The 17,886-nt window shown below is 55.4% G+C and overlaps 1 protein-coding gene across 5 annotated transcripts in view; it reads right to left on the bottom strand.

Moving 5' to 3' along the window:
- Window positions 1-17,668, bottom strand: part of ADCYAP1R1 (ADCYAP receptor type I) — a 38,822-nt gene extending 21,154 nt beyond the window's left edge. Inside the window, exons 1-6 of one of the 5 annotated variants that reach the window (XM_024755012.1) lie at window positions 17,530-17,668; window positions 15,933-16,038; window positions 6,400-6,507; window positions 4,344-4,364; window positions 3,062-3,103; window positions 444-553 (exon numbers count right to left, since the gene is read on the bottom strand). In XM_024755012.1, the coding sequence (XP_024610780.1) occupies window positions 444-553; window positions 3,062-3,103; window positions 4,344-4,364; window positions 6,400-6,507; window positions 15,933-16,038; window positions 17,530-17,580 (438 nt within the window). In that variant the 5' untranslated portion in view covers window positions 17,581-17,668. The remainder of the gene's footprint in view (window positions 1-443; window positions 554-3,061; window positions 3,104-4,343; window positions 4,365-6,399; window positions 6,508-15,932; window positions 16,039-17,529) is intronic. The other 4 variants (XM_024755017.1, XM_024755015.1, XM_024755013.1 and 1 more) reach the window with 4 other exon arrangements.
- Between the last annotated feature and the right edge of the window lie 218 nt (window positions 17,669-17,886).

The following is a 17,886-nucleotide window of genomic DNA, read 5'->3' as shown; positions in this document are numbered from 1 at the left end:
CCCGACACCCCCAGCCCCCAGGCACCCCCCAGCCACCTCCTCCCTCTGCAGGGTCCGCACTGTGCAAAAGCTGAGTGCTGGCAGAGTGCAGAAGCACTGACCAGCCAGAAGGGGGCCGAGCCTCATCCTGGGGGAGGGGCCGGGAGGCCCCCTGCTGGGCCCCACATTAACCCTTCAATGGCTGGGCCACAGAAAGTCTGTGTATCCTGAAAGAGTAGCTAGGGAGGTGGAGGACGCGGGCCGGGGGCCGGAGGAGCTCAAGCAGCAAACCAGTTGTTTCTCAGCCCAGAATGAGCGAATGAAAGTCCTGCCCGCTCATGAACGCTGCCTGGGGACCGGAGCTTCCGCACGTCCATCAGAAGTCCAGGCCTCTGGTAGACACACCCCTCCGCCCACCTCCTCAGCCTCATCCCTCCACGTCCAGGTGAGGAGCAGACACTCACCTGGTCCCCGGTCTCAGACTCGTACTCATCAAACCCACAAGCGTCGAAATAATGAGGGAACGGCTCCGACCATCCATCCTCTGTGCAGTTCCGGCTCACTACCCTCATGTCTGCAGCAGAACAAAAACTCAGCAAGCCACAGAAATGATTTAAAAGGGCTCCAAAATTCTTAATCGAAAATTACTTCTTAAGCGGGAATTCCTGGAAATCCACATGCCCATCTGAGAAGCGTGGTAGCTGAAGGTTCATGAGATCCTCCACTGTCCAAGGGAAGTAGCAATTGCTTTTACCCTTATACAAAGGATGAGGAGGGTAGGAGGACAAGGTGCAAGCTGATCTCTAAACAAGGGGTGAGGGGACTGAGCCAGAACGAATCCAGCCTCCTTCCGCCTAGGGAAAGGCCTGAGCCCCTGCCCTAGGCCCTGGGTCGGCACTTGCCAAACTTCGGCGAGCAGAAGAATGACCTGGGATCACAAATGCAGATTCCAGGCCCAAAGATTCTGGCCCAGGAGTCACCTCAGGTGGAGGTGCAGCAGGAGTTCTCGTCATACCTGGAGCTCTAGGTGATGCCTTTACCGGGAGCTCTGGGCCTTCCAGCAGCTGCAAAACTCCATGTGAAGGGGACACGTGGCTTAATTAACAAGGACCAGACCTCCACTGACCCAGCATCAGATCTTATTAAGATACATATTTAGGTGTAGAAATAAAGAGACTTTGCCTTTTCAGGTTTAGAGGTCTGTTTCCTGTCACTAATATACTTTAATTTTCTTTTGCTCAACTTTAAAGGCCATTTTGCAGGACACCAGAGTGGGCAGGAGTCATTTGCTGGCTGCAGAGTGGAGTCCAGTCCGGTTTTCACCCTGCCTGGGTGCCTTTTGGCCTTTACTGATTGCTCATTTCACCTTCCCCACTCCTGACTGTCTAAAGGTGAAGCACGGATGTCTGGGGGAGGGGGGAAGGCAGTAGCCATCCCCTGCCTCCAGCCCAGCCCCTGAGTGTGGCCCCAGGCTGACCCCCCTTCCCAGACTGGCTTCCTGGAAGTTTACCTGGTGTGTTAGGACACCTGGGGTTGCTCTTCCTTTCAGGATTCAGGGGCCAGAAAATCGTATACAAGAGACATCAGCATAAAAGAGGCTCCAACACCCATGTTGTTGGAAGAATCCTCCCTCTGTGGCCAAGGCCACCTCTGGGGCACTCAGGAAGGGGGCAAGGGCAGAGGCCAAGAAAGGGGACCCCTACCTTGTGTCCTGCTGCCTAAGTTGGAAGATCTAAGGCTAGTTCTTTTTTTTTTTTTTTTTTTGCGGTACACGGGCCTCTCACTGCTGTGGCCTCTCCTACTGCGGAGCAGGCCCAGCGGCCATGGCTCACGGGCCCAGCCGCTCCGCGGCACCTGGGATGCCTCCCGGACCGGGGCACGAACCCGTGTCCCCTGCATCGGCAGGCGGACTCTCAACCACTGCACCACCAGGGAAGCCCAAGGCCAGTTCTTTTTAGCCAGGAGTCAGAAACGCACTTCCTGGGACTCTGGGAAGCAGCGAAGGGTGGGATCTCCTGCCATAAAGAGAGCTCTGCCCAGAGCGGGGAGACTGGTCTCCATCGCTGCTCAGATTCTGAGTCTTATGGCCCAGGACAAAAAGGACATCTGGCAGGTCCAGGGAGAGAAGGGCTCACTTCTGCCCCACAGTTGGATGCCAAATGGTTCCTTCTTCCAGCAAATCTGTTTCAGGCTGCTACTGGCAACCTCTTTCCAAGTCCCTCTGAACGTTTCTTTCAGAAAGTCTGCACGTCCTAGGGGACCACGGCCTTGGCCAAGCCCTTCCCTTCCCTGGGTCTCCTCTCTGCTTTGCCCACATCGGGGTGGTGGGAAGAGAAAGGGAAGTCGCTTTGAAAAACATTTTTTAAAAAAAGTATCCTGGAGATACAAGCCATTTCCTTTCTTTTATTTTCCTTCTTCCTCTTTGTATAATACAGCGTGGGCTCAGAAAAGTATAAACCTTTTTGTTCAGAACTATTGTATGAATCTGCCACTCTACTGTTCTGACAGAAATCTCCGGAAGATGCAGTACTCTCTAGACTGTCACCATCCTGAAGTGGCAGCACCTACTTCACTAGGCTGTTCTGCCCCGGCAACTCTGTAGGAGCACAGAATCTTAGGGCAGGGGTTCTCAAAGTGGGTGCCCCCCCCAGACCAGCCCATCAGCATCACGTGGGAGACTGGCTAGAAATGCACCTTCTCAGGCCCCACCCAGGCCTGCTGAATCAGACTCTGGGAGTGAGGTCCAGGAATCTGCTTTAACAAGCCCATTAGGTGATTTTTAAAGTATGAGAACCACTGTTCTACATATGGGAGTTCAACGCTATCGGAGACCACTTAAGGAGCTCTTTACTGAGATCTGTGCTTCCCTGAAATTGTATGCACAGTGTTCTGTCTGAGCCCTTGCGTGCAAATTTCCATGGAGAAAATCCACAGCTTTATCAGAGAAGGAAAGTGAGCTGCCAAAGATCACACAGCCAGAGAGAGGCATAGACCGGCCTGGAAGGAGGGGTTCCCCAAGATCACGGGTTAGCAGATGCCCTCCCTCCAGCCAGCCCATGGTAAACCCCAGCTCATCCCTTACCTGAGAGATCCAAGGAGTTACTGTCAGCAAATCCAAACTCTCCTGCAAAACAGGCGTGAGCATGAGTCGGGACACCCGGCCATCAGCTTGCCTGGGCTATCCACTGCTTACTCTGCACCGTGGAAGGCCAAGGCTGCCCCTGGCCTGAAGGATCAGGGCTGGGGGGAGGTGGGATCTTGGCCAAGAGGCTGCATCACACATAGTAGCCACACACACCTGTCTGACACACTGCACCTTCCAATTCCATCTCATTTGCTTTGTATTTCTATGATGCTAATGGTGGCCCATGACTCAGTTCTCCACACTGGACCACAGGGAGTGGAAATGGGACATTGTCGGGAGGATGGGAGGGCCTCTGGAGTGGGAGAGGACTGGAAGAGGGTAACTGGGCCTTTCCTCTTTTTTTGTAGGTGCTTGTTGTTTATCTATTTTATATAAAGTAGTGTGTATATGTTAATGCCAAACTCCTAATTTATCTCCGCCCCCGCCTCCGCTATCCCCTTTGGTAACCGTAAGTTTGTTTTCTATATCTGTGAGTCTATTTCTGTTTTGTAAATAAGTTAATTAACTGGATCTTTTCAAGAAAAGGGCAAAGAATAGCAATATGGGTCCTGGGCTTGCATTCTTTCTTTGGTGCTCAACCCTCAATCTCAGCCCACAAACCACTCCCATCAAAGGGAACCCAGAACTCCAAAGACTTCCTCCTCAGACATTTTTTCTCTTTCTCTCCTGACTCTTTATTCCCTCCTCCACCCGTTCTTTAGGCTGAATCTCCTGTTAGCAGTGAACTCCAATTTCCCCTCTACTTCTCAAAATTCTGTATTCAAGGTTCAACTGACATGCCACCTCCTCCAGGAAGCCTCCCCTGACATCATCGTTATTCTGCCCGAACGCCACCTGGCTGGGTCTCTTCTACTCTGGAGCTTGCCATACATTCCAACTCCACATGTGGGCTCACTCACACAATCAGGCCTGTACGTGTACATATGCACGTGCCTATGCACACGGGTGGCCTTGTTTGCTAACCCCTCCACAGGGGAGTGGGTGTCAACTTCCCAAACAAGCTCATGAGCACCCTGAGACCAGGAGCTCCATCTTCCATCTTCCTGTGTCTCCTCCACCTCCAGATGGCCAAGGGGGGAGGGGGTGGGGGGGGAGGCGGGATGAACCCAGCCCCTGATGAGCCTCTCATTCCACCCCCACCCACTCCCAGCAGTCAGAGCCAGGCTCCTGCCGGATGGACAGATGATCAGCAGTCTGTCCTCTCCAAGGTTCCTCTTACCGATGGCTTCCGTCTCCCAGACTGAAACAGAGAGAGACAGACAGACAGACAGAAAGACAGAGAGTGAGAACACAGAGGTGAGCGAGGGGTCTAAAGTCAGGTCTGCTCTCTCCGGGCCCTGCTGACGATTTCCTCCTCTTTCCCACTCCCAGACTCTGGAGAGAGGCTCTGCTGGGGGCGCCAGAGGCATGAGAACCACAGGCTGGGGCTGGACCAGACACTGGAGACTTTCTACGATTCCCTCGCGAACAGGACACAGTTAAAGAGAAAAATCAGAGGCATGTGTAAGGAGGAGAGCGATCAACGTTCCCATCTCTCCAATAGCCCGCAGAGCAACAATTATTACAACGAGCATGAGATTCAGCCCTGAGAACCAGGGAATAAAACGAAAAAACGCCACCTTCAGCTTTCTAAGTATTTAAGGCAAGTCTCACTAATCCAGCTCCGTGAATGGAGATGCTAAAAAGGCCTGCCTTAGTGAACCATTAAGAAGCGGGGGTAAATAACACATTCATTGTGCGATTGCCAGACGGAGGCACAGAGTCTGAAGGAAAGTTGAGCTTAAGAAAATTTTATTTTACTGCTGATTCATTTTACCTTTTTTTGTGGTTGAAAAGAAGTAATCCTGCCATGGTACCTGACCCAGAGTAGCTGTTCCGCCAACTTTAAATAAACGACCGAACGAAAGGAGTACGTGAGTGGAGGAAGTGATTAAGCTGGTTTCTATAGGAATGAATTCGAAACTGGGCTGAATCAGCAGGCTGCCACCTCGCCTGACGTCCCACCATTCATACTGTGCCTCTTGCTTCAGCACTTCCCATCCTGCCCTGGGTCACACCCAGTCCCCCGCGCTGTCAGGATGGAAGAGTTCAACTGCCACTCTCCTGCTGGGCTGGCTGGAGATTCTGAAGGTGGGAGGTGTGGCTAACAGGCCCTGCTCGGAGCAGAAGTTGGGGGGAGGAGAGGCAGGGGTGCGATGCAGCTAGACCCTGCCTCCTCTGGTCCTGGGCAGGGAGGCAGAGATGGGGCCCTGGCACCCCGATACAATGCCACTACCTCCCTCCGCCGCCTCTTGCAAAAAGAGAAGTCCAGGCACAGTCCAGGTTGCCGGACTTCCAGGTGTGAAAGACTTTGTCGCTGCCTCTCACACACACATTAGGGACAGCGGCAGGCAGGATTCTGTAGTGAGGTGGAGCTTGGAGACTCTCCGCTTCTGGAAGGACACTGGCTGAAGCCTTACGCAGGTGAAGGACGAAGCTGAGACCCAGGTCTCAAGGGGCCCGAGCATGGCCGCCCACACGTGTCTCAGACTCTCTAATCTCCTCAGAAGCCCCACCCTCCGTCCTCCTCAAACCAAGGCCCCAACCCAGGGCTCAGTGGTCCACGGGTGGTTCTCAGTACATCACCAGCCTGGAGCCCAGCCCCGCCATCTCTCCCCGCCCAGCCCAACTCAGCAGCCCTCAGCTTGCCACCCTGCTTCCGCGACAGCCCCAGGGTTGGGGTAGAGGGCCAGTCTGGCTCCAGGCCCTTCCCAGTGTCAGTGTGGACGCATCAGCCACCAACCTTCTTTAGGAGCCCACGAGGCCTCCACCAAAGACAGCAACAGGCCTGGAGAGACCACCAGACTCACACTCAAAGGAGAGACTCCCCAGAACCCCTTCCCCTCAGACCCCTCCCCATGGAGAGGCGGTCACCCAGGCCTCTCTGTGCGAGTGACAACGGTGATAACATCAGCTGACACCACTGACCATTAAGACATGTCCAGTCTCGCTAAGGGACTTCTTGCTAAGGAACTTGGAGTCCAAGTTCGAGAGCCCAGCCACGACGATGCACCTCCACGTGGACTTGCCACGTCTGAGGGGTGCTTCTGTGTCCCTGTGTGCCCGAGGGTCCGTGATTTCATCTCCCCACCAGCACATGAGCTCTGGAATGGGAAGTATCCGCCTGCAGGGCGCCCTATGTCCCTGGTGCTTGTCTCTCAGAAAAGCCTGAGGTCCGAACAAGGGGAGCAGGCTGGACCCAGAGTGGCCTGAAGAGGCCCTCGGGGGGGACCCACCTTGGTCTGGGTTGAAGATTCGGAAGAGCTCAGGGCAACTGACGAGGACCATCTCACCCACGTGGGCAGGCTTCCAACATGTGATGTTGTCCCACATCCCAGGGCAGCCTGTGAGGAAGGGAACCATGGTGAGAGGGCAGCGAGACGCCCACATACACACGCACACATCACACGCACACATCACCCTGCACGAGCTCTTCCACGTCCCCAGGCTCCACGTCGCGGTGGGGTCCCACTTCAGATCAACCTCCTCGGTGGGCCCTCCCTGCCCCTCGGGGGAGGGGCAGGAACCGTCTGGCCCGAGGATGGCGCTCCATGCCCTCTCCCCCGGGTCGCCCAGCGCCTTTCAGGGCAGGCCTGCAGCAGGAAGATGACACAGAGCTGGGACCTGAAGAGGAGCACAAATTGGCCCGATGGGGGTTGGGGAGGAGGGGAAAGGCCTGCAAAGCCAAGGCCCCGAAAGAGCCAGGAAGCAGGGAGCACCTGAGAGGTCACTGTGGTGGCGAGGCACGCCCGCATCAGGTGAGCACCGAGGGCTGGAGAAGAGCAGGGACAAACTGAGAGCTATTTAGGAATCGCCAAGACGCGCGACTCGCTGGACATGAGCTTGTGAGAAAGGAAGAAGAGGCTGAGCTTGACAACCAGGTTTTCAGATTTGGGGGGCTCAGTGGACCCTCCGACCCCTGTGCCTGCTCTCCTTCCAGCCCTTGCCAGCCTCTCTGTAGAGTCCTCTGTACTCCCATCACCACCACCTCACCTCCCCTTCATGCTTCACCCCTCGTCTGACTCCGCCCCTCCTCTCCATGGAGAGGCCTCTTGCCCTTACGGACCTCTCCGCGCTTATGGAGTGGGCTCCACCCTGCCCACCCCGATGGCATGCAGGGGCTCGTGTCTGCCCTCATGAGCTCACAGCCTCTCTGTTGGGGTCCATGACTGACTTTCAGGTCCTGTTTGGACCAGAAGGCGCCCAAACCTTCCAGGTGCAGAAAACCCTATCTCTCAGAACTCAGACCTGGGTACTTAAGAATTCACACCCAATCACATTAGCCTATAGCAGCCTGCTCCCAGAATAACTGAGTTTGGGAGACAGAAGCATCATAGAAAGCTCTGAGGACAACAAACCAAGATGACGAGGATGCTGGGGCCACATGAAGGGAGATGGGTCCCAGGTCTGTTACTGATGATTTCTGTCCACCCATCACAGCAGGGCTCCAACCTGCACATGGCTGGTTATGACAACATATCCTTGAAAGAGACCTAATAGTACATCTTTGGCCGCCATGGCCCGTGTTGACCGTGGAACAGCCATGGAGCGTGGCCGTGTCTGGCCCATGCCCTGGGAACCCCAGTCAACAGATGTTCCCTAAATGTGGAACAGTAGGCCCTGGCACGGCCTAATGTGTTCCCCTGAGTTCTGTGAGTCATTATAGCAAATTATGGAGGATGAAGAGGAGGCTATGGGAACTCTTTTTTTTTTTTTTTGCAGTACACGGGCCTCTCACTGTTGTGGCCTCTCCCATTGAGGAGCACGGGCTCCGGGTGCGCAGGCTCAGTGGCCACGGCTCACAGGCCCAGCCGCTCTGCGGCACGTGGGATCTTCCCGGACCAGGGCACGAACCTGTCTCCCCTGCATCGGCAGGCGGACTCTCAACCACTGCGCCACCAGGGAAGCCCAAGGGAACTCCTGATTTGTAGCCAAGACAGACTGAAGTGTGGGTAACCTGGGGCCCCACGACTTGCAATTGGCATCTGAAATGGGGGCTCAGTCTCCTGAAGCTGACCCTTAATCTGTTGGGTCTGTGCTAACTCCAGGTCGTTAGTGTCAGATTTGAATTAAATTGTAAGGACATCCAGTGGGTATCCGTAGAAAACCAGAGAACTGCTTGGTATGGAAAACCCACACATTTGGTGTCAGAAATGCTGTGGAACAGTTTTGCTTTATGGGACAATGTCCCCAACCCCATCGGGAGCTTTCAGCCATCCACACACCTCTCTGGCCTGCATCACTGGGGTCACAGGAGACGCAGGTCACCATCTCGGGGCTTTCCAGGATGCCCTGTGCGCATTTCTCCCGTAGGTGTCACCTCCTGGCCTGATCCACAGAGGAAGAGAGGTGGGGTCTGTCTCCTCTCCTGTCCTGGATGGGGTCTGCTCTGGCCTCAGGAGCCTTGGAGCTGAATCCTCCCAGGATCGTTTTCCAGGGAGATGAGGATGGGATTTGGGCTCCTGAGAGTGCCTTGGGTTTTTCTAACTAAGGACAGCAACTCATTTTCCTTCCACGCCCACAACACACATCCAGTTTCTCTTTCCCCATCTGTTCCAGACTCCAGTCCCAACAAAGCTTAGTTCTGTTGAGGCTAGAAGATTTCAAGATGCCATTTCTCCCCCACCCCCCTTCTCCTTTTACCTTTTCTGTGTCTTCTCTTTCCCCTTCCCTTCCCTCTTTTTCACTCATTTATTCAAGAAATATTAAGTGCCTATTACAAGTCAGACACCGGAGAGCAAAACTGGGGTGAATAAACCCCCCTGGTCTGTGCCCACACGGGGCTTATAGCCTGTGGTCATGGGAATGAGTTTGGATTTAATACCAAATGCTGAGAAGACCTTGGATGGTGTATTACTTTCCTGTTGCTGCTATAACAAAGCAAACTTGGTGGCTTAAAATGACACAATTTCTTATCTTACAGTTCTGGAGGTCAGAAGTCTCACTGGGCCAAAGTCAAGTTGTCAGCATTCCTTCTGGAGGCTCTAGAGGAGAATCTGTTTCCTTGTCTTTTCCAGATTCAGGAGGCCACCCACATCCCTTGACCTGCGGCTACTCTCTCCATCTTCCAAGCCAGTAGCATAGCATCCTCAAAGCTCTCTCCTCTGACCCTCCTGCTGCCTCCTGTCACCTAAAAGGCCGCTTGTGACTACACTGGATCCACCTGAATAATCCAGGCTACTTGCTCCATCTTAACTTAATTATACCTGCCAAGTCCCTTTTGTCATATAAGGCAACACATTCACAGGCTTTGGGGATTCAGACATGGGCATATTTTTTTTTTTTTTTTTTTTTTTTTGCGGTACGTGGGCCTCTCACTGTTGTGGCCTCTCCCATTGCGGAGCACACGCTCTGGACGCGTAGGCCCAGCAGCCACGGCTCACGGCCCAGCCGCTCCGCGGCATGTGGGATCTTCCCGGACCAGGGCACGAACCCATGTCCCCTGCATCGGCAGGCGGACTCTCAACCACTGCGCCACCTGGGAAGCCCATGGACGTGGGCATCTTTGGTGGGGGCATTATTCTGCCTCCCACAGATGGGTCTGAAGACGCAGAGTCACATGATCTGATTCAGCTGTGTGGGAAGGTAATATATTTCAAGAGCAGGAAAGCAAACATGGAGACATGTCTGTCAGGATATGGCAGCAGTCCAGAGGAGGGTGGTGGGGCTCGCTTAGGAGCCATGGCAGCCAAGGTAGAAAGGAGCTCTGTGTAGGAGAGTCTGTAGGCAGGACTGACAGGACTTGGTGACACACTGGCTGGACCCAGCCGGTGAGCGTGCCAGGGAGCGTTGGTTCTCATCCATCTCACGTGACTGAGTGCTCACCCATAGGAAGAGGGGGGAAGTGATGAACAGGTCTCTAAAACATCCCTCACAGACTCCATACCCTTTCTCTCTCTCTCTCTCCCCTCTCTGCAGCATCCCTGGAGGCCGCATATCGAGGGGGGCAGTGTTGCAAGATGAAAGAAGCCTGGATCTCTGAAGGACCAGGCAGAGTCGAACTCCACCTCCCACCTCTGCTGACCACGCTGGCTGGTGACGTGTACAAGCAGGAAATGTTATGGTACTAAGTCTCTGAGATGTTACGGTTCATTTGTTACCTCAGCATGGTCTAGGCTACCATGACTGATGCACTAAACGGAAGAGAGGGGCCAAGGATGGCACCTGGGTTTGAGTGTCCAGATGGCTGGCTAGCTGAGCCACTCGCCACAGTGGGGAGGGCTGGATGAGAAGCAAATGGTGGGGGGAATCGGCAAGCTGGAACTCAAGAGTATCATCTGGGGCATGTTTAGTTTGAGATGATGTGAAGAGTCAAGTGAAGCCAGATTTCAGATAGGCAGTTAGACAAATTTCTGGCGTTCAGCCGGGAAGTTGGAACTGGAGGAAGAGAACAGGAAGTGGTCGGCACAGGGATACTCTGTAGGACCGTGGACCCGGGTGATATGTCCAATGAGAGGGCGTAGATTTGAGAAGAAAAAAAGAGAAGAGACTAGGGCCTGGCCCCAAAAGAAGAGATGCCACCACTCAGAAGAGGCGCCGGAAAAGAAGACTCAGGAGGGGTGGCCAGAAATACAAGGAAAACCAGAAGACGTTGGTGACACAGCAGCAGGAAAGCCTGCTTCAAGGAGGAGGCGGTCAAGTGCATCAGACATGGCTGCGGGGTCGAGAAAGTTCCTGTCCTCTTCTTCCCCGTGCAGAGGAGATCAGAACCGGTCCTCTTCCCCGGGAGAACTCTCCACTCCGACACCCCAAGCCTTCCGATCTACCCGCCTTGGGCCCCAATTCTACACGAAGCCTGCCTGTGCCCTCCTGGCTCAGTCTGTCCCACCGAAAGCCTCTATGGGACTTGATGGGAGGAATTCAGGCACCGGGGGATTCCCGCTCTGGGGGAGAATGCCGGGCACACTCTCCGGGGCTGCTCCCACTAAGATGCTGACACACAAAGCAGGCAAGGAGAGGCGGTGCCTTGTGACAGCAGGAGGGGAAAAGACCACTTGGGCAGGTTGAATGGAGAGAGAACGCAAGAGCCATTAGCCCCGACTGGAACAAAATAAGGAGCTAATCTCGGGTTGTCATGGTGATGATTCTGTCCAGTTCCACACAGTGTTCAAAACTCGTGAGACCAGGGGCGCCAAGCGGACTCAAACAAAGGCGCAGTCCTCTCTTTGAGAAGCTGCCTGAGGATGCCTGCGTATCGTTAGAACAAGCCTCTCGTTTCGGCATGCGATTCACGGGTAAAAAACGATTCAATTTACTGAAATTTACTTTATAGCCAATGTTACTGATCCATAAAATGAAGAGCAGCTGTGAATTCTGTGCCGGGGAAGTGGAGGAAGGACTAAAGATGCAGCCCTCCCCTCTGGAAATCAGTGGTTCTTAAAGTGCAGACCCCAGAGCAGAGCGCCACTGGGAGCGTGCCAGAGATCCAGACACTCAGGCCCCGTCAAATCCACTGAGTCAGAAACTGGGGCTGGGCCCAGTAATCTGGATTTTAACAAGACTTCCAGGAGGTTCTGATACAGGCTTAAGTCTGAGAACTACGGACCAAAGAGAAACAGGTTTGGACAGAAACGGAACCCTTTGTCAGATCTGGGGAACGAGTTCCACAGAGGGCGGGTCCCTACAGGCCCCGCCCCCTCCCCACGCTGGGGGTCTGTTCGTTCTCAGAGCAGCTGGGAAGCACAGACAAGAAGCTGGTCTTGCCCCAAGGATGGGGAGCCTGGGCCCAGCCTTGCAGTGGTTCCCCCGCCCTCCTCCAGGCCTCTCTTCCGGTGAGGGGGTGGAGCTGGGGGCTAGGGTACACACTCTGCACCCTGGACAGGCCTCAGAGGCTGGGTCAGAATAGCAATGAGCAGGCTTTCCTGTCTCTCCTCCAAGCCACTTCCCTCCTGCCCCTGCCAAGGCCGCTTCAGGCCTCCCTCTTCCATCTTCTCCAGAGTATGGGGCGTGGGACCCCCAAGGAGGACCACACCTGACCAGCCCACTTAGACGCAGGGAAGGCCTCCAGACTGATGCAAGCCCGCAGTCCCACAAAGAGGATGTGCTGGCAGGACTCACCCTGGACAGGCAGGTTGGCCGGGCTGAGCCGAGAGAACAGAAGTGGCCAGCCCAGCAGGCAGTGCCTGTGCCCTGTGTGGGTCTGGGGACGCTCCAGAGAGGAGGCGCAGGTTCCCACGCACAGGAGTCCTTTCCGCTTCTCTCTAGGCACAAGGGCACCGCAGCACAGAGGGCCCTCCCTGGCTGGGACAGCAGACCTGGGTCCTGTCCCAGAGCTGGCTCTGGCCCTCGGTGTGACTTGGCCAGCGACGCCCAACTCTGGCCTCAGCCTCTCCGTGTGTCCCATGATACAGCTGGACTTGGTGCTGTCTCAAGGTCTGTTTAGCATTCAGGAGTTTGGAACGAGGGACAAAACCACTAAATATATCACCTCAACAATGGTCCCAATAAACATCTTTAAAACCCGCCAGGGACGCTGTGGACAAAACCACCCAGTCAGAAAGCTTGCTTTCACTCTCCGCTATCTTACCTATATTTTCTACCCCCTTCAGCTGACTGCTGAGCGCCGGTGCCCCTCCCTAGCATATCTCTGTCCCTCGGCTTCCATTCTGAAGGCCCCTATATGCAATACGGTCCCACATTCTCTTTGCGGTGAAGGTCCCAGGATCAGTGAGGGGTATGGGTTTGAGGGGATGCAGGTGTCATCCTGGGAACCCCTCACCATCCCCCCAACCACACGTACATGCCACAGACACACCTCCCCTCTAACAGATCAGTGTCTTCATTCCAATGCACTCACTTTATGGGATTTAAAAGATCATGGGGACACACACAAGTAATATATATATATATCTATCTACAAGCATTGCTGTGAATACACGCTCAGTCACTGGAACAAGCTGACAGATTTCCTTTTTCAAGTGTGTTTCCGGGACATCGGCTGACCCCTGGCCAGTGTTCTGTGCATGGTGTACGTGCTTGGGACAGAAAGGGCAGGGGAGGTGCAGAGAAGGGGTACAGCAGGAGGGCTGGCCTCTCTCATTTCACCCCAAGCACATCCATTCATACCATAATGCTGATTCTTGCTTATAGTCAGATTGGACTCTTGGCTCCCAGCCGGGTTTGCCTGGACGCTGGGGGCTGCTCTCTGGCCCAAGTTGACATAAGCACCCTGGTAGAGGCTATTCTCTGGCCAACCCAGTGGCTCTCAAATTTGGATACACTTTAGAATCGTCGGGAGGCTTTTAACACGTACTCTCAACAAGTGCCCCGGTCCAAATGCCAATCACGCTGGTGTGGGGAGGGCCTGGCCGTCAGCATCTTTAAATTCTCCCAGAAGCTCGGCAGGCCCCACCCCTGGCTTTGCCCTCACTCCGCCCAGGCCGGACACCTAAGATCCCAGCTCGTCATGTGAGTTGAATGAGTGCACGAGAGCGTGAGGGGATAAGTGAGCGAATGAATGAGCAGGTGGATGGGTCAGTGAAATTCTTCCACAGGCTTGGGGTCCTTTGACCAGGTTCAGGTTTGGGGGTGACCTGACTTACAGGGCCCCCGAGGCAGGGCTAGAAGAGGGAGGTCCAGGCGAGGTCCTGGGGAAAGCTGGAGGCATGGCAGCTCAGGGGAAGCCACCACTGCCGTCCCCTCCGATCTCCAACTCCAGTGGCGGCAGACGTGCAAAACACAGATACCTCCTCCCGGGCCCTCAGCCACACGTCCCTCTAGCCCATCCCCACCGACTCCAATTCAGGGTTCCAGACCCAGGGGGGGACTCACTCCCTTCCCCACCCACCTCTTGCTACTGTGGTTCCCTCAGCCCAGAACATCCATCCCTCAGCTCTCACCTGCCATCAAGTGCCTACTCCTCCCTAGGGCCTAACTCAGGGGTTCTTAGCCTAGTTTCTCATCAGAATCGCCTGGGGAGCCTCTAAAAATCACGGTGACTCCAGTGGAGTGAGGTGCTGGCCTAACTGGTTTGGATTGTGTCCTGGGTACATTCTCCTCAAAGCTCCCTGGTGACTCTGACGTACAGCCAGGTCTGAGGACCAAGGACCTGATGTAAAGGCCACCTTCTCCATGAATCCTTCCCCGCAGAGAATTCCCTTCATCGTCCTCTCCTGAGCATGCCTGGGGGTGGGAGCCCCTCCCGGCAGCACTGGTCTGCCCCTCCTGGGCTGGCATCCATCCTTCCATCTGCCTCACTCACGCTCACACCCCTGCCTGGATGCGCCTGAGGGGAAGGCGGCAGGGGGTGGGGGGTCTTGTCCTCTCCCTGCCCGGGGCTCCACAGGTACAATTCACCTACATGCCTGCTGGCCCAGTTCCAGCCCCACATCCCACCTCGACCCATCCCTACGGAACGCTTCCTACTCCTCGATCCCAAGTATACCTGAGACCTGCGAAGCAGGAACAATGGCCCCGGGTTGGGAGGGAGGGCACCTGGGCTCCAGGCCCACCTGAGCCTGACACTCCCCCTTCCCATGGTTCTGAAGAGTCACTGCCCTCCAGGCTCCACATTCCCATCCCCTGGACAAGAGGCCTGGACAAGATATTCTTTGAGTCTCCTGCAACCATGCACCCATCTAGGCCCCCTGCCTCAGGTTCCCTGGCTGGTGAGGCCTCAAATCCACTTTTGGCCTCAGTGAGAGTTGAGCAACAGCTCACCTGGAGGGAAAGGCCAGCGTGGCTGGGAGTGACTCCATGACCAGTTAATGCCTGCTGAGCTGACTGGCTAGGGAGCCCAGCCCAGCGGGACGATCACATTTAACTGGGCTGCAGGCTAATCACGCATTTAAACAGATGGTGCTCAGAAGAGCTCCCTGGAAATGGGGAGGATCGGGGGGAAAAGTGGATCCCTCTAGGGTGGGTGGAGAACCCCACTCTCCAGTGACTGAGGCATGAGAGAATCTGGCGAGTCCTCCAGTGATGCCCCCTACCCCCAAATCCCCAACGTCCCACACAGACCCTCTCCCTGGCCCTGCTGGAGTCAGGAAGCTGAGGGGGCCCTTGCTCTATGGGCCTCAGCGTCCCATCTGCACAGCAGGGGAGTTGGGAGGAAAGGGGTTACACAGGACCACTGGTTCTCAGCCGGGGCCATGCCACTCCCTTGGGACATCTAGAAAAGTGAGGCTTTGGGGACTGTCATTGAGATCAGGGGCAGTTAGGGGTATCTAATGGGACAGCTAAGGCCACTACATGTCCTGCGGAGCGTGGTACCATCCAGCACAAGGAAGCAGCATCCGGCCCCCCATGCTGGTAGCAGCCCCAGGAGAATGGCAGCACCAGACACGCACAGGACTGGAGCTCCTGCTGCCTTGTTCTCTCCCTTCTGATGGAGTGAGCCGAGGAGATGGGAATGACCCCACACCTCATGCTCTGGGGAGACCAGGTGCTCTCTAGCTCGGCCACCAGCAACAGCTGTGTCCCTTCCACCACCAGGCCCAGGCGGCCTGCTAACGAGCTCTCCGACAGCCACTGCTCAGCCCAGACACCAGCTCTATCCCAGCTCCCATGGGAGTGAAGGTGGCCATGTCCAGTCACCCGGAATAGCCCCTTCCAGAGGGAGGCATCCAGGGCAGGCCATCCCCAAGGAGGGCAACCCCAGTGTCACTGCCTAGAGCAGATCCAGGGCTCCATCACCCCAAGGGGCTTTCTGAGGGACCCAGGGACCTGTACCCTCCACTACTTTCTATAAGTTGGCCAGAGGCTGGGACATCACTTCTAAGGCTGGTCTGGATGTGCCAGGGATGGTGGCCCTCCCCGCCTCCCTCCTCACCTGGGGAGGAGTCATTCAAGCCCATCAGCTCGTTGGCCCTCTGGATCTTCTCCAGGCACATGGCTTGTCCCTTCTTGAAGATGCAGTCAGAGTGCATGGCGGTAGCCTGCAGGAGGCACAGGGGATACACGGTGAGAAGGAACAGGGAGGTTCACCGACAAGCCCTGCTACCTAAGCCTCCGGGGCAGTGGGAGAAGGGGAGCGACAGAAGCAGGAAGACGACAGTGACAGAGAGATTTCAGAGCCAGCGGGGACCCTGCCTCCACTTCGTCACAGACGCCATGAGGACTCTTCCCCTTCACCAACTCAGTGTGGGACCTGGGCAGATCCCACCCGCTTCCTGGGTCTCAGTTTCCATGTCTCATGATAACATTAGCAAGCACACACAGAGCACCGTACTAACTGAGTGCATTACTCTGTCATATGCACGCATATATATATCAAGAGTACCACAGAGCAGGCGCTATTTTTACCATTTCCCATTCTACAGATGTGAAACTTAAGCACAGAGACATTACGAAACTTGCTCAGGGTCACACAGTGTAGTAGACTGTACAGCCAGGATTCAAACCCATGCAGTCCAGCTCCAGAGACCACGAGGCTAGCAGTGCACTTTAGGGGAGCAAGCAGGAGGTGAGAAAGAGGAGGGGCTGAGAGAGCTCATCCTCTCTCTCCTCTGGGGGCCCGGGAGCTGCAGGTGAAGGACAGTGGTAGCATTCCGTGGGGCTTAGTAGCCACTCTCATCTACTCCTGCCCCATGTGACAAAGGAGGGAACTGAGGCACAGAGAAGTTTAGAAACTCCTGCCCAAGGTCACACGGCTGGTTAGTGGCAGATACTGGATTTAAGTGTAGGACCAAGTAACTTTAAGGCTCACGAATGCTATCACGACAGCTGTGTCCTAGTGTTGTCACTTCAACTCAAAACTCCAGGGCAGCGATGGTTCCATAAGGGGATGCTGGCGAGTGTGGAGGCAGGCACAAGGCATCCCAAGCTGCCGAGAGCAGCGCTCAGGGATCCAGTCTAGCTCAGACTGTTCACAGATGTGCACGGAAAGGGATGAGCTGGTCTGTGGTTCACACAGTAAGGCAGGGCAGAGGCAGGACTGGCATCCAGGGCTCTGAAGACAGCTGCATCCATGCTGGTCAGAATTCCCAGGTTGAGGGGCAGGGGCCAATGTCTGGGAACCCTGCACCCCATCCCTCTCACTCAGAGACATGAGCAGAGAGCAGCCTTCTGAGCTCTAACCTGCCAGAGACTAGTGAGCTGGGGACCAGGATCACAAGCGCCTTCTGCAGCCTTGACGAGGGCCCCTGCACACACCTGGGCAGGTTGTGTACTGCACAACTCTAAAGGCTGCCGCATATGTTACTGTCATAATAGATTTGTAAATTATGTAACAATTTCTGGTCAAATCGGTACAGGGTCTTGAGGAAGGGGCACCCTTTTTAGTTCACCCAAAAGTGCCAGATGGTCCAGGGGGGGACTGGCAGAGATACCAGCTGATAGCACACAAAAGACACAGGTTATCTGGGGTGGGAGCTCAGGTGAGCCTGGGGTTCTAGCTGGTCATGGAGGGGAGGGTCCTGGGCCCTTACCATAGGCAGCAGAAGGAGGGCAGCCAGGGAGGCCTGTATGACACTGGCCATGATGCTTCTCAGCCCAGAAGGAGGCTCAGGCCAGTGCTGCCCGCCTCTCACTCACAGCAGCTGCTGTTCAGCCCCAGGTATCTACAGGCTAGAAAGAAAGGAAAGGTATGAATCCTGCGGGTCCAGCGGCATAAGAGGGGCGGCGACAGCCCCCCACCCCTACCTGCAGCAAAGCCTCCAAGGGTAACCCCCCTCCATGCCTTCGTGCTGTTCTTTATTCTTCTATCCCACAAGCATCTGCCGAGTGCCTACTCACTACCAGGCACTGGTGATACAGCAGGGAACACGCTGGCTCGGGCGCCTACA

The sequence above is a fragment of the Neophocaena asiaeorientalis genome, unplaced genomic scaffold (genome assembly GCF_003031525.2).
Source record: "Neophocaena asiaeorientalis asiaeorientalis breed wild unplaced genomic scaffold, Neophocaena_asiaeorientalis_V1.1 scaffold36, whole genome shotgun sequence".
In the NCBI taxonomy this organism is placed as follows: Eukaryota; Metazoa; Chordata; class Mammalia; order Artiodactyla; family Phocoenidae; genus Neophocaena; species Neophocaena asiaeorientalis.
The sequence above is the reverse complement of the archived record's forward strand: the minus strand, read 5'-3'. Positions and strand labels throughout refer to the sequence as shown.